This window comes from Salmo salar, chromosome ssa24, assembly GCF_905237065.1.
Source record: "Salmo salar chromosome ssa24, Ssal_v3.1, whole genome shotgun sequence".
NCBI classification, from domain to species: domain Eukaryota; kingdom Metazoa; phylum Chordata; class Actinopteri; order Salmoniformes; family Salmonidae; genus Salmo; species Salmo salar.
This window is the reverse complement of record NC_059465.1, coordinates 19,390,935-19,412,769: the sequence shown is the minus strand read 5'-3', so window position 1 is coordinate 19,412,769 and position 21,835 is coordinate 19,390,935. Positions and strand designations below refer to the sequence as shown.

Sequence of the window (21,835 nt, the reverse complement as noted above, 5' to 3'; positions counted from 1 at the left end):
AGCATAGGAACTGAGAAGTGGTCTGTGGTCCCCACCTGCAGAACCAATCCTTTATTGGGGGTGTCTTGCTAATTGCCTATAATTTCCACCTGTTGTCTATTCCATTTGCACAACAGCATGTGAATGAACTTAAAGAGCAATAAAATGTTAAATGTGAAATGTATTGTCAATCAGTGTTGCTTCCTAAGTGGACAGTTTGATTTCACAGAAGTGTGATTGACTTGGAGTTACATTGTGTTGTTTAAGTGTTCCCTTTATTTTTTGGAGCAGTGTATTTACATGTCAAAGAAAACTAGGTCACCTTCAGTTTCTCTGTTCAACAGACAACAATATGTTGACAACATAACATTGTATGTTTTTCTAATTTATTGCACATTCATAACATACCAGTGTTCTACTATCCACAGGGTACTGTTCTAGATCTATTATTGACTGGGAAACAAAGTATGAATGCATATGCTATCAGTGGTGAACTACACTGAGTGTACAAAAAATGAGGAACACCTGCTCTTTCCATGACATAGACTGACCAGGTGAATCCAGGTGAAAGCTATGATCCCTTATTGATGTCACCTGTTGAATCCACTTCAATCAGTGTAGATGAAGGGGAGGAGACAGGTTAAATAAGGATATGTATGTCTTGAGACATTATTTATTATTCAGAGTGTAAATGGGCAAGACAAAAGGCTTAAGAACTGCAACGCTCCTGGGTTTTTCACGCTCAACAGTTTCCCGTGTGTATCACAAATGGTCCACCACCAAAAGGGCATCCAGCCAACTTGACACAACTGTGGGAAGAATTGAAGTCCACATGGGCCAACTTTTGACACCTTGTAGAGTCCATGCCTTGAAGAATTGATGCTGTTCTAAGAGAAAAAGGGAGTGCAACTCAATATTAGGATGTTGTTTCTAATGTTTTGTACTCTGTGTAGGATGATTGAATGTTAAAGGAGATGTGTATAGGGTAAACTTTCTCCAATCATCTATTCCTGGTGCTCCCAATTACATGAAAGAAAAATACAATAAGCATGAAAAATATCCTGTGCTAAAACGCCTTAAATAACAATGCAATTAATACACTTATGTCTCAAAGAAATGCTGGAGAACACCCCATTTCCTTGGGCCGTACCTGGACTTAGACCCAGTGATGTAGTGGTGCCTGGAGAAGTGAGTATACTGTAATTTTGCTAAAAATGTCCCGATGAAGGATAGGCCTAGCGCAGAGCCTGTCTCACCTCTCTGAGGAGGTTCCCATTGCTTGAAAGGCAGCCACAGTGTGTCCTTTATTTAAAGGGGGAGATCAAGCTGATCCTAACTGTTGTAGGCCAAATTCTATTTTGCCCTGTTTATCAAAAGTGTTGGAAAAACTTGAAAGCCAGTCAGTTGATTATTGTCTTGACGTCTATAGTATTTTCTCTGGTATGCATTCTGGTTTCCACTCAGGTTATGGATGTGGCATTTCAACCTTAAAGGTCCTAAATTATCTCACCATTGCCATTTATTCTAAGCAATGTTGTGCTGCTATTTTTATTGACTTGGCCGGAGCTTTTGATATGGTAGCGCATTCCATTCTTGTGGGCCGGCTAAGGAGTATTGGTGTCTCTGATGGGTCTTTGGTCTGGTTTGCTAACTATCTCTCTCAAAGAGTCCAGCGTATAAAGTCAGAACATCTGCTGTCTCAGCCACTGCCTGTCACCCACGGAGCACCCCAAGGCTCGATCCTAGGCCCTACGCTCTTCTCAATTTATGTCAACAACATAGCTCAGGAAGTAGGAAGCTCTCTCATCCATTTATATGCAGATGATAGTCTTATACTCAGCTGGCCCCTTCCCGGATTTTGTGTTAAATGACTACAACAAAGCTTTTTTGGTGTCGAACAAGCTTCCTCTGCCCTTATCCTTGTTCTGAGCACTTCCAAAACAAAGGTCTTGTGGTTCGGGAAGAAGAATTAACCCTCTCCCCACCAGTGTGATTACTACCTCTGAGGGTTTAGAGCTTGAGGTAGCCACCTCATACAAGTACTTGGGAGTATGGCTAGACGGTACACTGTCATTCTATTCATGCTAAGGTTAATCTAGACTTGGTTTCCTCTATTGTAATCGCTCCTCTTTCACTCCAGCTGCCGAACGAACCCTGCTTCAGATGACCATCCTACCCATGCTAGATTACGGAAACGTAATTTATAGATCGGCAGGAAAGGGTGCTCTAGAACAGCTAGATGTTCTTTACCATTTGGCCATCAGATTTGGCACCAATGCTCCTTATAGGACACATCACTACACTCTATACTCCTCAGTAAACTGGTCATCTCTGTATACCTGTTGCAAGACCCACTGGTTGATGCTTATTTATAAAATCCTCTTAGGCCTCACTCCCCCCTATCTGAGATACCTACTGCAGCCCTCATCCTCTACATACAACACCCATTCTGCCAGTCACATTGTTAAAGGTCCCCAAAGCACACACATCCCTGGGCACGAGCTGCAAAAAAAACACTCAAACTGGACCGTTTTATATCCATCTCTTCATTCAAAGACTCAATCATGGACACTCTTACTGACAGTTGTGGCTGATTCACGTGATGTACTGTTGTCTCTACCTTCTTGCCCTTTGTGCTGTTGTCTGTGCCCAATAATGTTTGTTTTTTTACCATGTTTTGTGCTTCTGCCATGTTGTGTTGCTACCGTGTTGTTGTCATGTTGTGTTTTTTTTTTTTAATCCCAGTACCCGTAGGAAGCCTTTTGCCTTTTGGTAGGCCGTCATTCTAAATAAGTATTTGTTCTTAACTGACTTGCCTAGTTAAATAAGATAAATAAAAAAAGGCTCCCAGTGACACAACATGAATGACCTAAAAGCTGTGCTGCGCATTAGGCTAATAAACTCAGAAAAAAAAAACGTCCCTTTTTCAGGACCCTGTCTTTCAAAGATTATTTGTAAAAATCCAAATAACTTCACAGATTTTCATTGTAAAGGGTTTAAATACTGTTTCCCATGCTTGTTCAATGAACCATAAACAATAAATGATCATGAACCTGTGGAACGGTTGTTAAGAGACTAACAGCTTACAGACGGTAGGCAATTAAGGTCACAGTTATGAAAATGTAGGACACTGAAGAGGACTTTCTACTGACTCTGAAAAACACCAAAAGGAAGATGCCCAGGGTCCCTGCTCATCTGCGTGAACGTTCCTTAGGCATGCTGCAAGGAGGCATGAGGACTGCAGATGTGGCCAGGGCAATAAATTGCAATGTCTGTACTGTGAGACGCCTAAGACGGCGCTATAGGGAGACAGGACGGACAGCTGATCGTCCTCGCAGTGGCAGACCATGTGTAACAACACCTGCACAGGATCGGTACATCCAAACATCACACCTGTGGGACAGGATGGCAACAACAACTGCCCGAGTTACACCAGGAACGCACAATCCCTCCTTCAGTGCTCAGACTGCCCGCAAAAGGCTGAGAGAGGCTGGACTGAGGGCTTGTAGGCCTGTAAGGCAGGTCCTCACCAGACATCACCGGCAACTACGTTGCCTATGGCACAACCCACCATCGCTGGACCAGACAGGACTGGCCAAAAGTGCTCTTCACTGACGAGTCACGTTTTTGATCGGATTCGCATTTATCGTCGAAGGAATGAGCGTTACACCGAGGCCTGTACTCTGGAGCGGGATCGATTTGGAGGTGGAGGGTCCGCCATGGTCTGGGGTGGTGTGTCACAGCATCATAGGACTGAGCTTGTTGTCATTGCAGGCAATCTCAACGCTCTGCGTTACAGAGAAGACATCCTCTTCCCTCATGTGGTACCCTTCCTGCAGGCTCATCCTGACATGACCCTCCAGCATGACAATGCCACCAGCCATACTGCTCGTTCTGTGCGTGATTCCCTGCAAGACAGGAATGTCAGTGTTCTGCCATGGCCAGCGTAGAGCCCGGATCTCAATCCCATTGAGCACGTCTGGGACCTGTTGGATCGGAGGGTGAGGGCTAGTGCCATTCACCCCTAGAAATGTCTGGGAACTTGCAGGTGCCTTGGTGGAAGTGTGGGGTAACATCTCACAGAAAGAACTGGCAAATCTGGTGCAGTCCATGAGGAGGATATGCACTGCAGTACTTAATGCAGCTGGTGTCCACACCAGATACTGACTGTTACTTTAGATTTTGAACCCCCCCCCATTTGTTCAGGGACACATTATTCCATTTATGTTAGTCACATGTCTGTGGAACTTGTTCAGTTTGTTTCTCAGTTGTTGAATCTTATGTTCCTACAAATATTTACACATGTTAAGTTTGTCAACTGCGTTTATTTTCAGCAATGAGAGGACTTTTCTTTTTTTGCCGAGTTTAGTAGTTCTACTATTGAAACAGGCTGTCAACTGGGTCAGAAATTGACAAGTTTCTGATTTGTTCCTTTTTTTACCTCAGGTTTTTGCTCTTGAAGTCATACTTTGTTAATAGTACAACAACAAAATTGGATGTTGTAAGTCCATAACAATGCTTAAACCACCTCAGGAGACCACTGGGAATTTGTTTTGTGTAGTTAACCTTTAATTAAAGTGCACAGGCACCTAGCACTGTTGTTTGGTTAGAGGTGTTTCTGTAGCACGTGAGATGGAGTTTGCAAAACAAATGGCCACTGGATTGATGCAAATAATCATGATATCATTCTGCCAGGTAGGCATAGGCTACTTTGTAGCTAGTTAACATTTAATTGAGAAGGTTTCTGGGAAAGCCTTTCCATCTACAGTACCAGAGTATGGCCTATCATTAGCATCGCTATATTTTTCCTGTTCCTTAATTGTTTGTACCTTGCTTCAAACTAGCCTATAGCCAAAATCCCACCATAGAAGCGTGGGGGCAATTATTTTATAAATACTTCCTCATGTGCGTTCTCCTGGTTCGTTCTTTCATTATCTAGCTGCGAAAGGCATTATCCTATTCATATTAGCAACATGATAGTTGTTGCATCTTTATTCCTCCCCTAGCATGAGTGGTGCATATTTTAGAAAGCTGTTTTCCGCAAAGTGCATTTTGGAAATTTTGCGTGTAGGCCTTTCGCTCTGTGCGTATTGCTGTGCCTAAAATGTGAAAAATAATTCTTAATAAAAATGTTAAGCTAAACATTCTGATCTGTTCCATCAGCCTTATTCATTGATACAGCATATACCTCCACAACACAACTTTGATACTCATCGTGGGGATTAAGAAATTAGTATAAGCAACGCTCATTGAAAAATAAGTGGGTATATGGCATATACCTGCATATACCCTCCACTACACCACTGCTTAGACCTAACATAGTAAAGGTACATCTGTCTCTTTCCATTTCGTATGATATGCTACGAAATGCAATTCGTACAAAATGTTCCAAATTGCAATCAGTACAATATGGTACAAATTTGCAAGTCGTATGATATGTTACAAATTACAATTTGTTGTGTCTAACATTAGCTAGGTGGCTAGTAAAATCAATGAATACATTTTCCCTTCAGGAATCATAACTCATTCCTCATGCATAGAGGTTCCATAATGTATCAATATAGTGTGACACAAATCCACATGATGTATCAAAACGTAGCTATTAATCAAGGAAGTGCTTCTGCCAATATATACTGAACAAAAATATAAGCACAACATGTAAAGTGTTGGTCCCATGTTTCATGAGTTGAAATAAAATACCCTAAACCTTTTCCATTTGCACAAAAAGCTTACATCCCTGTTATTGAGCATTTCTCCTTTGCCAAGATAATCCGTCCACCTAACAGGTGTGGCAAATCAAGAAGCTGATTAAACAGCATGATCACAGGTGCACATTGTGCTGGGGATAATAAAATGTGCAGTTTTGTCACACAACACAATGACACAGATGTCTCAAGTTTTGAGGGAGCGCAGGAATGTCCACCAGAGATGTTGCCAGAATACGGAACGTTCATTTATCTACCATAAACTGCCTCCAACGTTGTTTTAGAGGATTTGGAAGTCTGTCCAACCGGCCTCACAACCACAGACCACATGTATGGTGTGGTGTGGGCAAGCAGTTTGCTGATGTCAACATTGTGAACAGAGTGCCCCATGGTAGCGCTGGCATAAGCTACAGACATCGAACACATTTTATTGATGGAAATTTGAACGCAGATACCGTGACGAGATCATGAGGCCCATTGTCATGGTAATTCATCCGCTGTCATCACGTTTCAGCATGATAATGCATGGCACCATGACGCAAGTCAATCAATCAATCAAATGCATTTATAAAGCCCTTTTTACATCAGCCGATGTCACAAAGTGCTGTACAGAAACCAGCCTAAAACCCCAAACAGCAAACCTGAAAATGCCCCAGTTCTTCCATGGGCCTGCAAACTCACCAGACATGTCACCCATTGAGCATGTTTGGTATGCTCTGGATGGACGTGTACGATAGCATGTTCCAGTTCCCGCCAATTTCCAGCAACTTCACACAGCCATTGAAGATGAGTGGGACAACATTCCACGGGCCACAATCAACAGCCTGATAACTCCATGCGAAGATGTTACACTGCATGAGGCAAATGGTGGTCACACCAGATACTGACTGGTTTTCTGATCCAACACATTCATATCTGTATTCCCAGTCATGTAAAATCCATATATTAGGACCTAATGAATGTATTTCAATTGACTGATTTCCTTTATATGAAAAGGAAAATCTTTGAAATTGTTACATGTTGCGTTTTATATCTTTGTTCAGTATATTTTTGTTCAGTACATAAACAACTGCACAGATCAGGTTTCCAGATGAGACGCTGTGGCAGGTACTACAGCATGTAGCTAAATGTCTCAAAGACCATGAGCTCACTGATATGGCAGTGTGTGTGTGTGTGTGTGTGTGTGTGTGCGTGCGAGCACTTGTTTCAGCTGTTAAACTTGGTAAGCCAAGTGTAAGCCATCCTATCATTATTATGATGGAATCATTCAGACCATGCCATAACCATTCTCACCAGCTATGGCATATAGTAAGGTGAATAGTTCAACTAAGGATGTGATGTACAGCTATCACTTTTGAATTGCTTCAGAGAAAAGCAAAGTGATGCAGCAAATTTTCCCACCAAAATAAATGCACTCTCTTACGTACACAGTATGACTCAATGACCTAGTTATTTAGAAGAGGATGAGCTGCAGTTCCCCATACTGTGACGCTGATGCAATTACTGCCCATGGTTGGTTGTTTTCAATGAGCCATAAAGAACCAACCCTGACATTGACTCAACCGGATGTAGCCTAATAAGGGAAAGAACCATGACAACTAAAAAAGGGGCTATTAAATCCATTCTATCTTGCATCAAGTACAGTTCTCAATCACAAGCCCTTCATTATCGGAAACAATGACAACTTATGATTCAACATTCTTCCATCAGAATTGGTTAAAATATAAAAATGTATGTCTTAACATGAATGGTCACTATGTTTTTACCGATGTGCTTGAAAAGAAAGAGGTATACTAGGGGTCATTGGATGTGTGTAAAAGTAATGCATGTAATGATGCAGGCGTGTTCCTCAACAGCTGGTGTCTTTGTGGACCATTGGTGCACAGTTTATATCTTAACTAACCATAACTTAACTAGGGGCAATATGGGACAAGGTATTTCTTAGACTTAAATACCATGGTGTCAAAAATATTAATACCAATCTTTAAACAAAAATCTACATTTATTTCTATTGGTATCAACAATTGATGTGGTTTACAAACCCAGAATTGAAATCATATATGGCCAAGGCAGCAACAGCATGCAAAATACAAATGTATGCTTGGCAATGGCATGCATGTACCCCTCAACCTTATTATGTACATGTAGACACCATGAAGTGCCATTCATGTATTCCTGTGTCATCCTCACACCAAACGTATCTCTCACTTATAGCCTAAGTGATCCAATGATCATCATTACAATTATAAGCAGGCTTCATGTGAGAGAGATGTGTCCTCAGGTACACAACATTTCAACAAGTCAGTAAAATATTTGCAGACATTCTAGTTAATGCCCCGCTCTTGACGAGTTGGTAGTCCACAAATAATGTCCATATCTCCTTCCTCAATGTACTGCAATCAGTGTAGTTAATGTTCAATGAAGGGAGTCAGTGTTCCTCCGGTCATCCACCATCACAGTTGGAGACTAATAACCCCATCTGAACCAAGGACAGGAGGCTCCTAAAAACATTGCCCAAATAGAGTAGGTATATGTTATTACAGAGATCGATCTGTGCAAACGTGTTAACATAATATACAGCCTAAGTGCCGATTTTCTTGCAGTTCACTGGCAAACTGCCTCATTGTTGAACAGGTAATATGCTGTTCAAGCAAACGTTCTAAGAGAGAGAATTTCCAGCTTAGTTAGTTCAAGAGACCATGTTTAGGGCAAAAACTGATGGCAAAAAATTTAATTGATGACAGTACAAAGCAGTCTATTATGAAAGATTTGGATTTGAATCATGCACACTTCAACATATTCAAAAACATAGTATGGATTAGTGTGTGTGTGTGTCATAGATAAAGATATGAGGGAAATCAGTGTGGCCTAGAAATTGAGTACCTTGACAGTTAAATTAGCTGTACTGCTCCACTTGAAACCAGGGGTGCTATAGCGCGATACCGCATCAGATGCTGAGAATCCACATCAAGATCCACAACATACTCTCTGAAAGAAAATATTGGACCAGAAAATTCAATGGAGTTCTTAGCAAACGACCGGGCATTTCAATCAATAAGAATACACTGTCCGTGGAGTAAGCTTGTATAATATTCTTGAGGATATTAACAGTCAATAAAAAACATGTTATATACAGACACATGCTGCCACCTTCTGGATCTACAGAATACTGCAAAATAACTTCCAATGCGCTCCTCTTCACAACAGGAATCAAGAAAACTTATATTCTTGACACATTATCATCAAAGTGAGATAGGTAGTAAGCCTATTCCAAGCTGTAGCACCAATCAATCAGTCCAATGATCATATGTGATAGTGTACCTCTGGTCATCTGTCTCAGGTTCCACCAAGATGTTTTCCTGTCTCTCCCTCACACGTAGGAACACAAAGGAGTCCAGACAGGGCTCTGGTACTGGGAACATTTCATTTGACATGGAAGTTAATCACGTGACAAGAGAATACAATGCTTCCATCCATGAACATTATACCACTGATAGTTTTTACAAGCAGTCATTTGAATATTGGAATAGCTCATCTAAAAATCTTGCCAGGACTCACCTGCTTTCAGCATATCCACTGTCTGTAGATTGGGGGGCATGTGTTTAAGAGCTACAGCCTTCAGATAGGTCTCTGTGTTGGCCAGATATCTAAATGGAAGAGAGGGAACACATCACCAATGTTGCAAACATATTATTATTATAATAATAGAAGTAAATATGACATCCAAACAACTCAATGACCTTCCTCCAGGGATGGTCATTGTAACTGCAAGCCACAACATGTCACCATAACACTCACTCTTTGGCGAAAGCAAACTCCTCTGGAGACAGGAACGAAGGATCTCCCTCCACTCGAGACTTCTCTTTCTCCAACACATGTGGGAAAAACTTCTCAATCTACACAGGCAACAGAGGACCAGAGAGAAAGGTGTGTCAGTCTGAGCACTGATTTATAGTCCCTCTCACTAGAAGATGATCATATCATGCTGGGTTGTTGTTGGCATTACCTTTTGGAGGCGAGAGCGGAGGTAGCTGCTGAGGACAAATCGGATCCTGTCAATCTCCATGCGGTGGACACTTGCCTTCACATCACCCCTCCTAACCCGCTGCAGGTTGGCCTCCTGTCAATGGAGACAACACAACATAGAAATCCTGTTATTACTGGTACCTCACTGCTTACTGAGACAGCTGCTGCACCCCTTAGTTATTTGAGGAATCCCACCACCATTTACCATGTGAGTCAGCTGCTCCATCACACACTCTCCCATCTCTGACTTGTTCTCCAGAAGTTCAGGAGAGAACTTCTCATTCAGCCAGGCCTGGGGGACAGAGGAATACACAAAGTCAACTTTACATAGAGGATACGTTTTTTTGTTTTGACAGGATCCGTGCATTGCAAAACGTATCGGTCTGGCTACAGTATTTTAGTGAACATGGTTAGTTAGCTAGCTAGCTAACGTTACCTCTTCCAGTTTCCCAATCAGCTCCGCTGGAGTCATCACATCTTCTTGGCCGTCATCTCCTCCGCTGGCATCATCAGATAACGTATCCGACATCCTATACTTGCTTAGCCTACACAAAATGTGGTACTCTATTAAACTAACTACGCAGAATGTTACTTTTTTACATTATATCCAGACAACACTGTAAATGACGTCGACAGCTCATTAACCTCCTCCGAAACAAGAATCACACACTTCCGGTTAAAGTTCGCGCCAAACGAAAGCAGTGCGTGATGACGTCTGTAGAGGTTCAAACATGCGCAAGAAATGCGCAGCCAGAGACGTCAATAAATTCCTCCATAATCTCTGGCCTAGTGTTTGGTTTACAAAATAATGTTTTATTATTATTATTTGCAAAAAGGGTATGTGTTTATTGGCATTATTGAAATACAGTGGTCTACTGTCCATGGATTAAGTGCTGCATGTCCCCTCAATTAATTAAAATAAATGTAGAAAATTACAAATGACCATGGTTATTTATTTACCAAAGAATGCAGACTAGGATCAGACAGGAATTATTTTAGATTTTATTCAGAAATAATAAACAATTACATCTGTGTTGTTTCATATATTATTTCCATGTAAAATTATTTTATCATACCATAAAAAAAGGTACATAGCAGTAAACCCGAAGGCTATTGTTACAAATACAGAAAGACTTGTCCTTTGTATTAGTGCAATTCTGTCAGTTGCCACAGAGGGGAGCCCATCTCGGCATAATAATCACAACACAACGTTTCTCTGTTGATCACTCACATAGAATGCAGCAGTGTTCGAGTCAAGTTTAGAAAATGTCTAGAACGAAGCAGGTACTGTCATTATCTCCATTTGACTTGTCACATTGTCTATAAGCTTCTTCGAGAGTTAGGCTGTGCTATCACAGCCTAGTTTGAGGATAATGCACGCCAGTGATGCTGTATCCAGTATGGGGATTCAACATAGGAATGGAATAGGGATAGGAATAGAGAGCAGGCTCATAAGGGGAAGCATGGGTGTGTCCCGTTGGGGCATGACGGTACATAGGGTTGATCTGGGACTGAGGCAGTCTGTTGGTGGATAGAAAGAATGGGTGTACAGGTGGCTTCTGTCCAGAGTCTCCCCTTGTCCTGTCATAGGCTGGGACGAGGTAGGACACTGGTATGCTGACATTAGAGTGGAATACAGGTTGTTGCGTTGGAAGTGGCTTGGGCAACATTGTCGTGGACTTCTCCTTTTTCTCTGTCTGATAATGTCGAGGGACCATATGTAGTTTCTTAGTATAGATCAGATCATTATCATGCAACATGGGCCTATTTGGGTTCTGATGGAATGTGTAACCTGGTCGAAAGGGTATAGGCCGCAAAGGCTCCATAGATTTGGGATAAACTTTAGTGAAACTGGAGGTGGATGGAACCAAGCAAGATCTAACAGTATACGTGCAGGACGTTGGTGGGGATATTTGGTGAGCTGGACGTCTGTTACTCACATTGCAGACAGGGCTCCATACAGAGTTTTTACTCTGACCTTTGATAGAAACTGTGTCACCCGGTAGAGGGCTGACCTGAGGGAAATCTCTTTGTCCTCCAGGGAAGCCAATGTATTTCTTGACATCAGGGCTGCAGCTCTGAGGCTTGTGGACCCCACTGCAGGCAGATATAGGGTTGCTGGAAAAATGAAGAGGTACTTCTGGTTTTGGAACTGGGGGCCTCTCTTCAGTTAGTGCAGGACAGTCCTCAGAGGAGATGGAGTAGGGGGATGGGCTACGGGAAGAGGAGGAGGATGGAGGGAGAGGAGAGCCCTCAGAGGTAGTGCGTGTCCGGCTAGAACGGACCAGCCCTGGGGACTGGGAGCAGTGGATCACAGAGGGCCTGCCCTTACGGTCCTCCTGTCTGGGGCTCTGACAGTCCTGGGACTGACTCAGGCTGGCCTGGGCCATGCGCTTCTTCATCTCCAGAGGGGAGATGATGTCTGAAGCAGCAGACTGAACCTGAGCTGGCTGGGATAGGGAGTACGCTGAGGAAGAGAGGTCGTCACTGACGGTAGTCTCATTGTTTGGTGGAGGACGGTCTGGGAGAAGCCTTTCAGCTGGAGTGGTCCATGGAGACGATGGAGTAGAGTGTAGCTTGCCCTGAAATAATACAACATGGAGAGGTCACTTCCAGTTGTACAGTTTGGGGTACAGTAACTGTATGACAATCATAGGCTGGAGTAATAGAAAACAGCCAGTGACTTTGTTATGACAATAGTCACGAACAGGTGAAAAGTGAAGTACCTCAGAGTCTGTCTCCTTTTCCAGATGGGGCCTCTTCCTCTTGCCCTCAGACTTGCTGCCCTCAGGGCTCCTCTTGTACTGCTTGCGTGGTTTGCTTGGAGGTAGAGGTTTGTCCTCTTCTCCCCTCAACTGTCTCTCAAAGGGTAAAACAAGCCTGTATTGAACACAAAGAAATGACACAATGAAAACAGGCAGAGATGGAGTGAGTTGAAGACAGGTTATCTGGAGCAGTGTTCACCTCTCATAATGTCTGCGGGTACAGGTAGCGGCGCTGGTGCTGCCTGGGCTGCCCCCCAGCTCATCATACACATTCTTCCACAGCCGTCGTGCTGTCACCTGTTGGAAAACACACCATAGTGAGCAAACACACCCCTCTAAGTCCCTCATTCAGAACCATTATGCATTCATTTGAGGTAAAGTATATTGTATAAGAGTGTCTAATTTGTCTTTTTATATTAAGAATATATGGAGGGGGCCTCCCGAGTGACGCAGCGGTCTAAGGCACTGCATCGCTAGAGGCGTCACTACAACCCGGGTCGGCAGGGATGTACTTGTCCCATCGTGCTCTAGCGACTCCTTGTGGCAGGCTGGGCGCATGCATGCTGACTTCGGTTGTCAGTTGTACGGTGTTTCCTCCGACACATAGGTGTGGCTGGCTTCCGGGTTAAGCGAGCAGTGTATCAAGAAGCAGTGCGGCTTGGCAGGGTCATGTTTCTGAGGACGTATGGCTCTTGACCTTCGCCTCTCCGGAGTCCGTATGGGAGTTGCAGCGATGGGACAAGAACTACCAATTGGATATCACATAATTGGAGAGAAAAAGGGGTAAAAAGTACCACCAAAAAAAATAAAGAATAGATTATATGGAGGGAGATGATTGGCCCATTACTAAAATAGAGAACAAGGTCTTACAATAGGCTAAGCTCCTGTGAACTGAATTTCATAGAAACCCTTCCTCTCTCAGCGCATTGAGTGCGTACACATGCCACAGGGTGGAAACTTCATTTAGCAGTCAGTGTGGACTCTGCTCTTAATGTGGTGGGTATGGTCATGTTTACATCCTGTCAACTAAAGATAATGTTCCACACAAGAAGCTAAGCTGCACAGTCTCTTTCGCAACATAAAAAAAATGTGAGTAGCTGCCACTGCCATCTCTGTGTGATCAACAACCAGGTCAAGTGTAAAAAAAAAAATATACAACTGTACTATATGGGTGTACTCACAGAGTCGTAACTGCCAAGCTTCTCAACAGCTTTGTAGATTTTCCACAGGTTAACTGTGAGTAGAAACCATATGCATTTGAACATTGGGGACATTGCACAGTTCTATAATTAATATTATGTTGTATCATTACCTATGAATTGTATTAACACATGCATTTACAAACTACCCCAAAGATTGAGGTGATCTGGGGAGCAGGGAAAACGTATCTATATAGAGAGAGATTGAGTAATAAAGCTATGGCTATATCCTTTGAACATGGACTCACTCTGCTTAAAGCCCAGGTGTGGTATCCTCTCTATGGGTGTGCCTCTGTCTTTCATGAAACAGTGCAAACTGGCTATGAAGGACCTCTCCTCTGTCTCCATTGGGCTAGACCTGGGAGGCTCCTCACATTCACTGGCTGAGTCAGAAATCTCCATTGCTGCAGAATTCTACGGTAGAGACCATCAGATAGATGTAAATCCAAATTCTATGGATGCATACTATTACTGAACATATAAGTCTTCAAAACAGAACTGCAAGAAGAAAATAAACCAATCATACATTAGGAAACCTTATTTTTTTAATGATCTCAACAAAGTCTCAATGTCTTTTCTTGGGCAACTAGAATTTCAAGTGAAGCATTCAGAACATGACAGAGTTGGCTTCACCACTTTCAATAAGTAACCATACATCCTGTATAAAGGGAAACCAACACACATATGGGGTTTTCGGTCTAGACCTGATTATCAGCCTGGTGACAAGGATGTCTAGTTGAATAACAAATATGAAGATATGAAGAGCTGTTTATACAGTATGAAAAGGTCTCTTTCCCACCAAAGCCTTTACTCACAAGCCATTTGTTATACATTTATTTTCCACTGACATGAAAGTGAACGTCATGAATGTTAATTTAGAAATGACAAAAGACTGAGTAGCCTAGCAAGTAGTTCACACGATTAGAATATGTTCCATGAGAATGCAAAAAGAGTGAGGTTAAAATGAAATTTCTGTTTTAAATGATCAGTAGAGGTCTTGGTCCAGCATACACAGTAGTTTTCAGAGGCATATTTCAGGATTTGATTATTATGTTGAACTTGGAGCTTACTCTGTAAAAACGATGCGCAAGCAAACACAAACCAAACACAAACGAGTAGAAAAGGGAAAAGTCACAAAATGCGGTGAATACCAAATGAGAAATGAAACAGTAGAGGCATGCAGAAATTAAGCCCTGAACAGATTAATGTCCTTACAATCAATGCATTCATTGGGATGAGAAGTGTCTATGACTCTTCAAACTGGTCAAACTGACACTAAAATGATCAAAGTATAGGAAGCTGATATTCACAAAACTGCAGACACCGTGTCATCATAATTTGTACTATAAATATTAGAAAAGTAAAACTATTTTTGGCAACAGTCAAAATTCTCAAAGGGACAATGTCTGATTATATCAGTTTTGTGCACAAGCATACAGGTTGAATTTGCACAGAGCTATGGACTGATAGTGTAGAAGTTAGATATTTTTTATTACAATTATATTACAAGAGCAGAAAATGAAACTGTATGTCAATACAATATCCCAATCCAAATGACTGAATACAGAGACTATTTTGTTTCTGTGGCGTATGCTGAGCTGTAGTCAACTGTCAAGCAGAGTTTCATATTGAATCAGGTTCCTCTCTGTGGTTACTGGTTCCGAGAAGCAGGACTCAGTGGTGAGTAATAGTGAAGATGTAGGCCCCTATTTGGGATAGCCCTGACTGACTCACAGCTCTATACAGCTGTCCCATAGACACGGTTCCCAGCTATAACACCCTATCTTTTATCAATGAGCCTCCTCCAGTACCATGCAATGTTCTCTCGCTTTCGTCTTCTTCCTGCCTTGACTGGCCAGCTGCTACTCTCTCGCCAGCTCTCTCTCTCTTGCTATGGATACATTTTCATGACTTACGTTGGGTAGTAGGTTAAGTGCTTTACAAATTTGTAGAATAATCGTTCCATACACAGCCATCTTCACATTTAATCTAATCAATGAGAGGAAAGATACAATGCAACGTTCTTATGAACAAAGCAAAAGCATGTATGACTGGAATATGGATTAGTCATAGAGGGCAACACATTTCCAGAAAAGCAGAAATAGTATTTTTCTGAAAACTTAATCCATGTGTTGCATGACTACTGAACTATGTGATGAAACAATTTTTACAGTAAGCAGTACATATTAGAAGATAAGCCTATTGTTTTATTTGTATACTATATTGAATAAATGTATTCAATATAGACAGAGAGATGTCAGTCAGCTCTACGCGACATAGGTTTCATACAGGAAACGACTGCAGTCCGAGTCATAAAGCCCACCATACAATATTCATCATAGTTAACCACACACGAAAATAAGGCATGAATATCGTTGTGAAAGACTGTCAGTAAACAGCATCTACATTTCCACCACATTCACATTTTGGAAAAGGGTGTAGGAAATGTTGTCGTCAATGTGTTGATAAGACTCTCACTATGATTGTTGGTGGCGTGCCGGGTTGATGCTATCGACAGGCCACTTGTCACCACAGAAACCACTGGGCTTTCATCTCACAGCAATGTCTTGGAAATTTGATGCATCTCTGCACTAACTTTTATTTTCTCATCTTCAATTACCAGAACTGTGTCTAGTGGAACTCCAGTTTCTGTTTGTGTAGATAGTGCAAATAGAGGGAAATGAATATTCTTTCACGCTCTGAGACACCGCCTACTTACTATAACATTAAATAATTACTTTACTGATTACTGATCTGAGAAATAAGATAAAACGATCAGATGTGATATTGCATGGCGTCACTTCCCAATGGGCACAAACGTCAATTCAACATCTATTCCACATTGGTTCGATGTAATTTCATTGAAATGATGTGGAAACAATGTTTATTCAACCAGTGTGTGCCCAGTGGGTTAGCAATATTATTTCATATGATAAGGGTTTTTTGAGGAGTGTATGCAACAATGGACATCTGCAAAAGGTAAACATAGAAATACACTCTTCAATAACAACAACTTCAATTAAATGTGTTATTTGTATAATGTACCTCGTTCCCTTTTCCATATATTTCTGTTATCATATTGTATGCCCACCCATGAAGTCAGACATATCAGAGAAAAGTAGAGAATGTCACTTGAGGTTACATGTTTTGTTCTTTTCCAACTTACTGTATGTAATGAAGAAGAAACACACAATTCTTCTGAGAAAATTAATCCCTTTATAGGAGCCTAATACTTTACATGCTAATTTGACGTTTGAAGAAATAGAGAACTGAAAGCAAGGGGAAATGAAACACACAACACAAGAAATGAAGGATGTAAACATACTGGAAGTGAATGTGTTCTTGCAGACGCACATCAAAATTGAACTCTCTCTTTCCAATGTGGATGTAAATTCTAAATTCATGCAGAAAAAGACCGCCAAGTGTCTCAAGCTGCCTGGAGTCAATATGAGTCATACATGACCTGTCCTGTCTTACCTGGTTCAGTGTCCCCTCCACACCTCTGCCCTCCTCCATGACTGGTCTCTGACTGGTGTCTCGGTCCCCTTCAGGATCAAATACTGCCACAAGGCACAGAGAAAAGACAGTCACAACTAGGCCAGAGCACACACCCTCCACTCCATATGGGCAATTTGTTTACCATAAGCAAAGAATGGTGTATGTCCCATGCATCCTCAGTCAGGCCAGGTGATCCAGAACAAGATGAAATAAAACCCTACCTATGTGAAACGCTGATATCTTGGTTCACCTATGATTGTATTTCCAGTCCTGTGCCAGCAGCAAGAACAAGTATACGTGTGCTCTATCACTGAATATTCTGTTAAGCTAACACACACTCCAGTAACAACGAAAGAAAATGCAGTTTTAATATAAAGCCACATGGTTACAACACCACTTCCTGCTTATGAGTCAAACCGCAGTTATGTGGTACCCTGCCTGATATGAAAGCATTACAACATGTGAATGAAAATGCAAAATGTAATGTAAAAGGCAGTTTTATTTCCAGTATTTAATTAGCATACTTTGATAATCAAATGATCATACACCAGTCTCAAGGCAATACAAATTATGCTCCCCCCCCCCAAACACACACACACATCATTTTCAGGCATAACATGTTAAGTGCCTGAGAATAGCCTTAGTACTGATACAAATTTAAAAGACTTAAAGGCTGAAGTTGAAAGCAAATGGATCCATGTTCAGCCATGACAACTGAAAGTCAAATGTATTTGTCATTGAACACCCACATTCTAACCTCTTCCTCAAGGAGAGTAGCAGTCTCTTCAATAGCCAACCAAACATAATTGATATCACTTGTCTGCAAACCCAATATATAATTTTCTTTTTAAATCAGCATGAATCATGCTTTCCATAGAACTTTGAGACCTTGGACTATAAGGTTATATCTGAATTTGTCATAATTTAGTTGACATAGCCTTGTTCTTTTCAATGTTCTCCACCTATATAGTACTCTAAATACCTAAATTCATGTTGTTATTTTCAAAATAATACAAGACAAAAATTGCTGACACCATTCAAACCAATGAGGGTTCAGAACTTTAAAGCCAATTATCTCAGAATAATCTTTTTGCAGATAGAAATGTATATTCCCAAGCTCTCGACTTCCCCATTTCATTTGTTGAAATATGTACATTAGTCAATGTATAAAGGACATTTTTGGAAGGAAAAGGAATGTTATTGTGGCAGAGTAAATTGTGATTGTGTACACAGTAAATTGAAGTACTTAGTATACCTCATGCAAATTAATCTACAGTTTATACCGACCTGCTTAAAGCTTGAATCCTTAATTGAAACAATAACAGTGGTCACTCCATCTACGTTTTGGTAAAAAGCTGGGGGATAGCCTTGGAGAAATGTAGCCACTCAAATTCATAGGCAGAGCTACGGATACAAGGACTGACCATCCATGATATTAACCTTAGTTTTAATCATGTTTTGAGGCTATACAGTGTGAGTTTATATTTACATTGTTTACAAACATTGGGGTATAACTTGAATTTTGGGTTCTGATTCTGATGTGGTACAAAAGATGAACTAAGATCATGAGCAATTTAGAAGTTTGTACTCTTCAAGAATCAATGGGTATATATCATTAATGTATATGTCCAAAAATGGATGTAGCAACTAAGGATTCCAGCTTTAAGTCAGGATACATTGCAATTGACCAGTGTTCCAGTTTTATCAGCCCATCAGTTATTTCATTACTTACTTTCTCCAAGCCATTAATTAGGAATGCTCCTTATATTTCTATATTGGCTTGAAATATGTATGTCAAGTGTTTCTGCTTAGTGACGAATTACAGTACAAGTCAAAAGTTTGGACACACCAAATCATTCAAGGGGTTTTCTTTATTTTTACTATTTTCTACATTGTAGAATAATAGTGAAGACATCAAAACTATGAAATAACACATATGGAAAAAAAGTGTTAAACAAATCAAAATATATTTTATATTTCAGATTCTTCAAAGTAGCCACCCTATGCCTTGATGACAGCTTTGCACACTCTTGGCATTCTCTCAACTAGCTTCACCTGGAATGCTTTTCCAACAGTCTTGAAGGAGTTCCCACATATGCGGAGCACTTGTTGGCTGCTTTTCCTTCACTCTGCGGTCCAACCCATCCCAAATTATCTCAATTGGGTTGAGGTCGGGTGATTGTGGAGGCCAGGTCATCTGATGCAGCACCCCATCACTCTCCTTCTTGGTCAAATAGCCCTTACACAGCCTGGAGGTGTGTTGGGATATTGTCCTGGTGAGAAAAAAAATGATAGCCCCACTAAGCGCAAACCAGATGGGATGGCGTATCGTTGCAGAATGCTGTGGTAGCCATGCTGGTTAAGTGTGCCTTGAATTCTGAATAAATCACTGACAGTGTCACCAGAAAAGCACCCCCACACCATCACACCTCCTCCTCCATGCTTCACGGTGGGAACCACACATGCAGAGATCATCCGCCCACCTACTCTGCATCTCACAAAGACACGACGGTTGGAACCAAAAATCTCAAATGTGGACTCATCAGACTAAAGGACAGATTTCCACCAGTCTAATGTCAATTTCTCGTGTTTCTTGGCCCAAGCAAGTCTCTTCTTCTTATTGGTGTCCTTTAGTAGTGGTTTCTTTGCAGCAATTCGACCCTGAAGGCCTGATTCATGCAGTCTCCTCTGAACAGTTGATGTTGAGATGTGTCTGTTACTTGAACTCTGTGAAGCATTGATTTGGGCTGAAATCTGAGGTGCAGTTAACTCTGGGTCTTCCTTGCTGTGGTGGTCCTCATGAGAGCCAATTTCATCATAGCGCTTAATGGTTTTGCGATTGCACTTGAAGAAACATTCAAAGTTCTTGAAATGTTCTGGATTGACTGACATTCATGTCTTAAAGTAATGATGGACTATCATTTCTCTTTGCTTATTTGAGCTGTTCTTGCCATAATGGACTTGGTCTTTACCAAATAGGGCTATCTTCTGTATACCACCCCTACCTTGTCACTACACAACTGATTGGCTCAAACGCATTAAGGAGGAAAGAAATTCCACAAATGAACAAGGCAGACCTGTTAATTGAAATGCATTCCAGGTGACTACCTCATGAAGCTGGCTGAGGGTATTCCAAGAGTGTGCAAAGGGTGGCTACTTTGAAGAATCTCAAATATATTTTGATTTGTTTAACACTTTTTTGGTTACTACATGATTCCATGTGTTATTTCATAGTTTAGATTTTTATTTAAAAAAAATATTGAACCTTTATTTAACTAGGCAAGTTAGTTAAGAACAAATTCTTATTTAGAAATGGCGACCTACACCGACCAAACCCAGACAACGCTGGGCCAATCGTGCGCTGCCGTATGGGACTCCCAATCACAGCCGATTGTGATACAGCCTGGATTCGAACCAGAGTGTCTGTAGTGACGCCTCAAGCGCTGAGATGCTGTGCCTTAGACCGCTGCGCCACTCGGGGACAATGACGGCCTACCAAAGAGGTCTTCACTATTATTCTACAACGTAGAAAATAGTACAAATAAAGAAAAACCCTTGAATGAATAGGTGTGTCCAAACTTTTAACTGGTACTGTAAATATTTTAAGTTTTATAACATTTATTTAAAATACAAAACATTAAGAATCGTACCCTTTGCATAGAAAACGATGTCATGTTTATATGTACATTTATGTTTTATTGCCTCTATTAAAAACGTTCTGTCGGTTAACTTGCATCATGCATGAATTACAATAGCCCACCCAATGTAAGTGCTATTTCACAACTTCCCATCACATTTTATTTCGTATAATGAAAAAAGTAAATGTGTGATCGACGTTACAAAAAACAATAGGCTGTTGTCTAACTGCAAACGTTGAAATAAATGATTAAACAGTGCCACAATTTGCAGCCTACGTCATCATTATAACTAAGTGTGTGCTTTTGACAAGACATGTTGATTCCTCTCCAGCTAAAATAATAAAAGCTGATGGTGCTTAACAGGATTAATACACTTCCAAACTGTTAAGAAAAACAACTTACCCATTTGCAAAATAATCCTTTGACTCGCGACTTGAAGAACGTTTACTTTGTTTCAGCACCACTTTACTGAAGAAGCTTCTCTAATTTAGCACACCTCGAAATAAAACGTTGTCAATGGATTATTATTGGTTGGTCATGTCTCCACTACAGCAAGTGAGTCTGGGAGTTGAAGTTTTTGACTCTGGGAGTTGCATCTCTCTGAACACACAATAGTAGTCTCAAGGCACATTGAATCAGTTTTAATAATTGATTACTCTCATGTAGCCTTTCTCAAATTGATGACCTGAGGCAATTTGTAATGAGTTCACTAGACTAGGCTACAAAGATGTAAAAACAAAAACGAATTATATATTTTATCGTTATATAAGTGCAGATGTTGAACTAATAGCAATAGAAACATCTTGTCTGGATAGTCATAACAATATGATTATCTGTCATTCTGATCTTTTCAACAAAACCATATATTTGCATTTCATCCATGGGAATAATTTGGCCAATCATAATCTATACATACACTTTGAATTTGGAAAATAAGGAGGTATTTAACAAAAACCTATCAAATCAAATGCAACTGTCAATATTGGTGCAGCAAACTATTTTATCCAGCTTTGCTTTAGAAGTTT

The 21,835-nt window shown here is 41.0% G+C and overlaps 2 protein-coding genes across 5 annotated transcripts; both read right to left on the bottom strand.

The window, feature by feature from the left end:
* Positions 1-7,671: 7,671 nt before the first annotated feature.
* gins4 (GINS complex subunit 4 (Sld5 homolog)) lies at positions 7,672-10,367 on the bottom strand. Its single transcript, NM_001141540.1, is given in 8 exon segments — positions 7,672-8,185; positions 8,568-8,672; positions 9,006-9,096; positions 9,243-9,331; positions 9,483-9,580; positions 9,691-9,804; positions 9,916-10,002; positions 10,147-10,367. Coding segments are annotated over 7 exon segments (669 nt in total). The 5' UTR covers positions 10,240-10,367; the 3' UTR covers positions 7,672-8,185; positions 8,568-8,575.
* Positions 10,368-10,699: 332 nt separating this feature from the next.
* LOC106585613 (AT-rich interactive domain-containing protein 5A) lies at positions 10,700-21,340 on the bottom strand. Of its 4 annotated transcripts, none has more exons than XM_014172025.2 (7): positions 21,213-21,340; positions 17,152-17,234; positions 13,923-14,088; positions 13,657-13,709; positions 12,675-12,772; positions 12,437-12,590; positions 10,700-12,292 (listed from the first exon to the last, which is right to left on the bottom strand). In XM_014172025.2, the coding sequence occupies exons 1-7, from the start codon at positions 21,214-21,216 to the stop codon at positions 11,063-11,065; spliced, it is 1,788 nt and encodes a 595-aa protein (XP_014027500.1). In that variant the 5' UTR covers positions 21,217-21,340; the 3' UTR covers positions 10,700-11,062. The 4 variants fall into 4 exon arrangements, with proteins under 4 accessions (XP_014027500.1, XP_045562970.1, XP_014027499.1 ...); XM_045707014.1 differs by lacking the exon at positions 21,213-21,340 and adding an exon at positions 17,394-17,594; XM_014172024.2 differs by lacking the exon at positions 21,213-21,340 and adding an exon at positions 17,315-17,539.
* Positions 21,341-21,835: the final 495 nt, after the last annotated feature.

What these genes read in the sequence shown, in the direction of transcription:
- LOC106585613 (XM_014172024.2), bottom strand. Translation starts at nt 17,342, where the DNA reads ATGGGACATACACCATTCTTTGCTTATG. An exon ending in ACACCTGGGCTTTAAGCAGA is followed by an intron (nt 13,710 to 13,922) that starts GTGAGTCCATGT and finishes TTCTACTCACAG; the next exon opens with TTAACCTGTGGAAAATCTAC. An exon ending in AAAAGGAGACAGACTCTGAG is followed by an intron (nt 12,293 to 12,436) that starts GTACTTCACTTT and finishes GTATTATTTCAG; the next exon opens with GGCAAGCTACACTCTACTCC.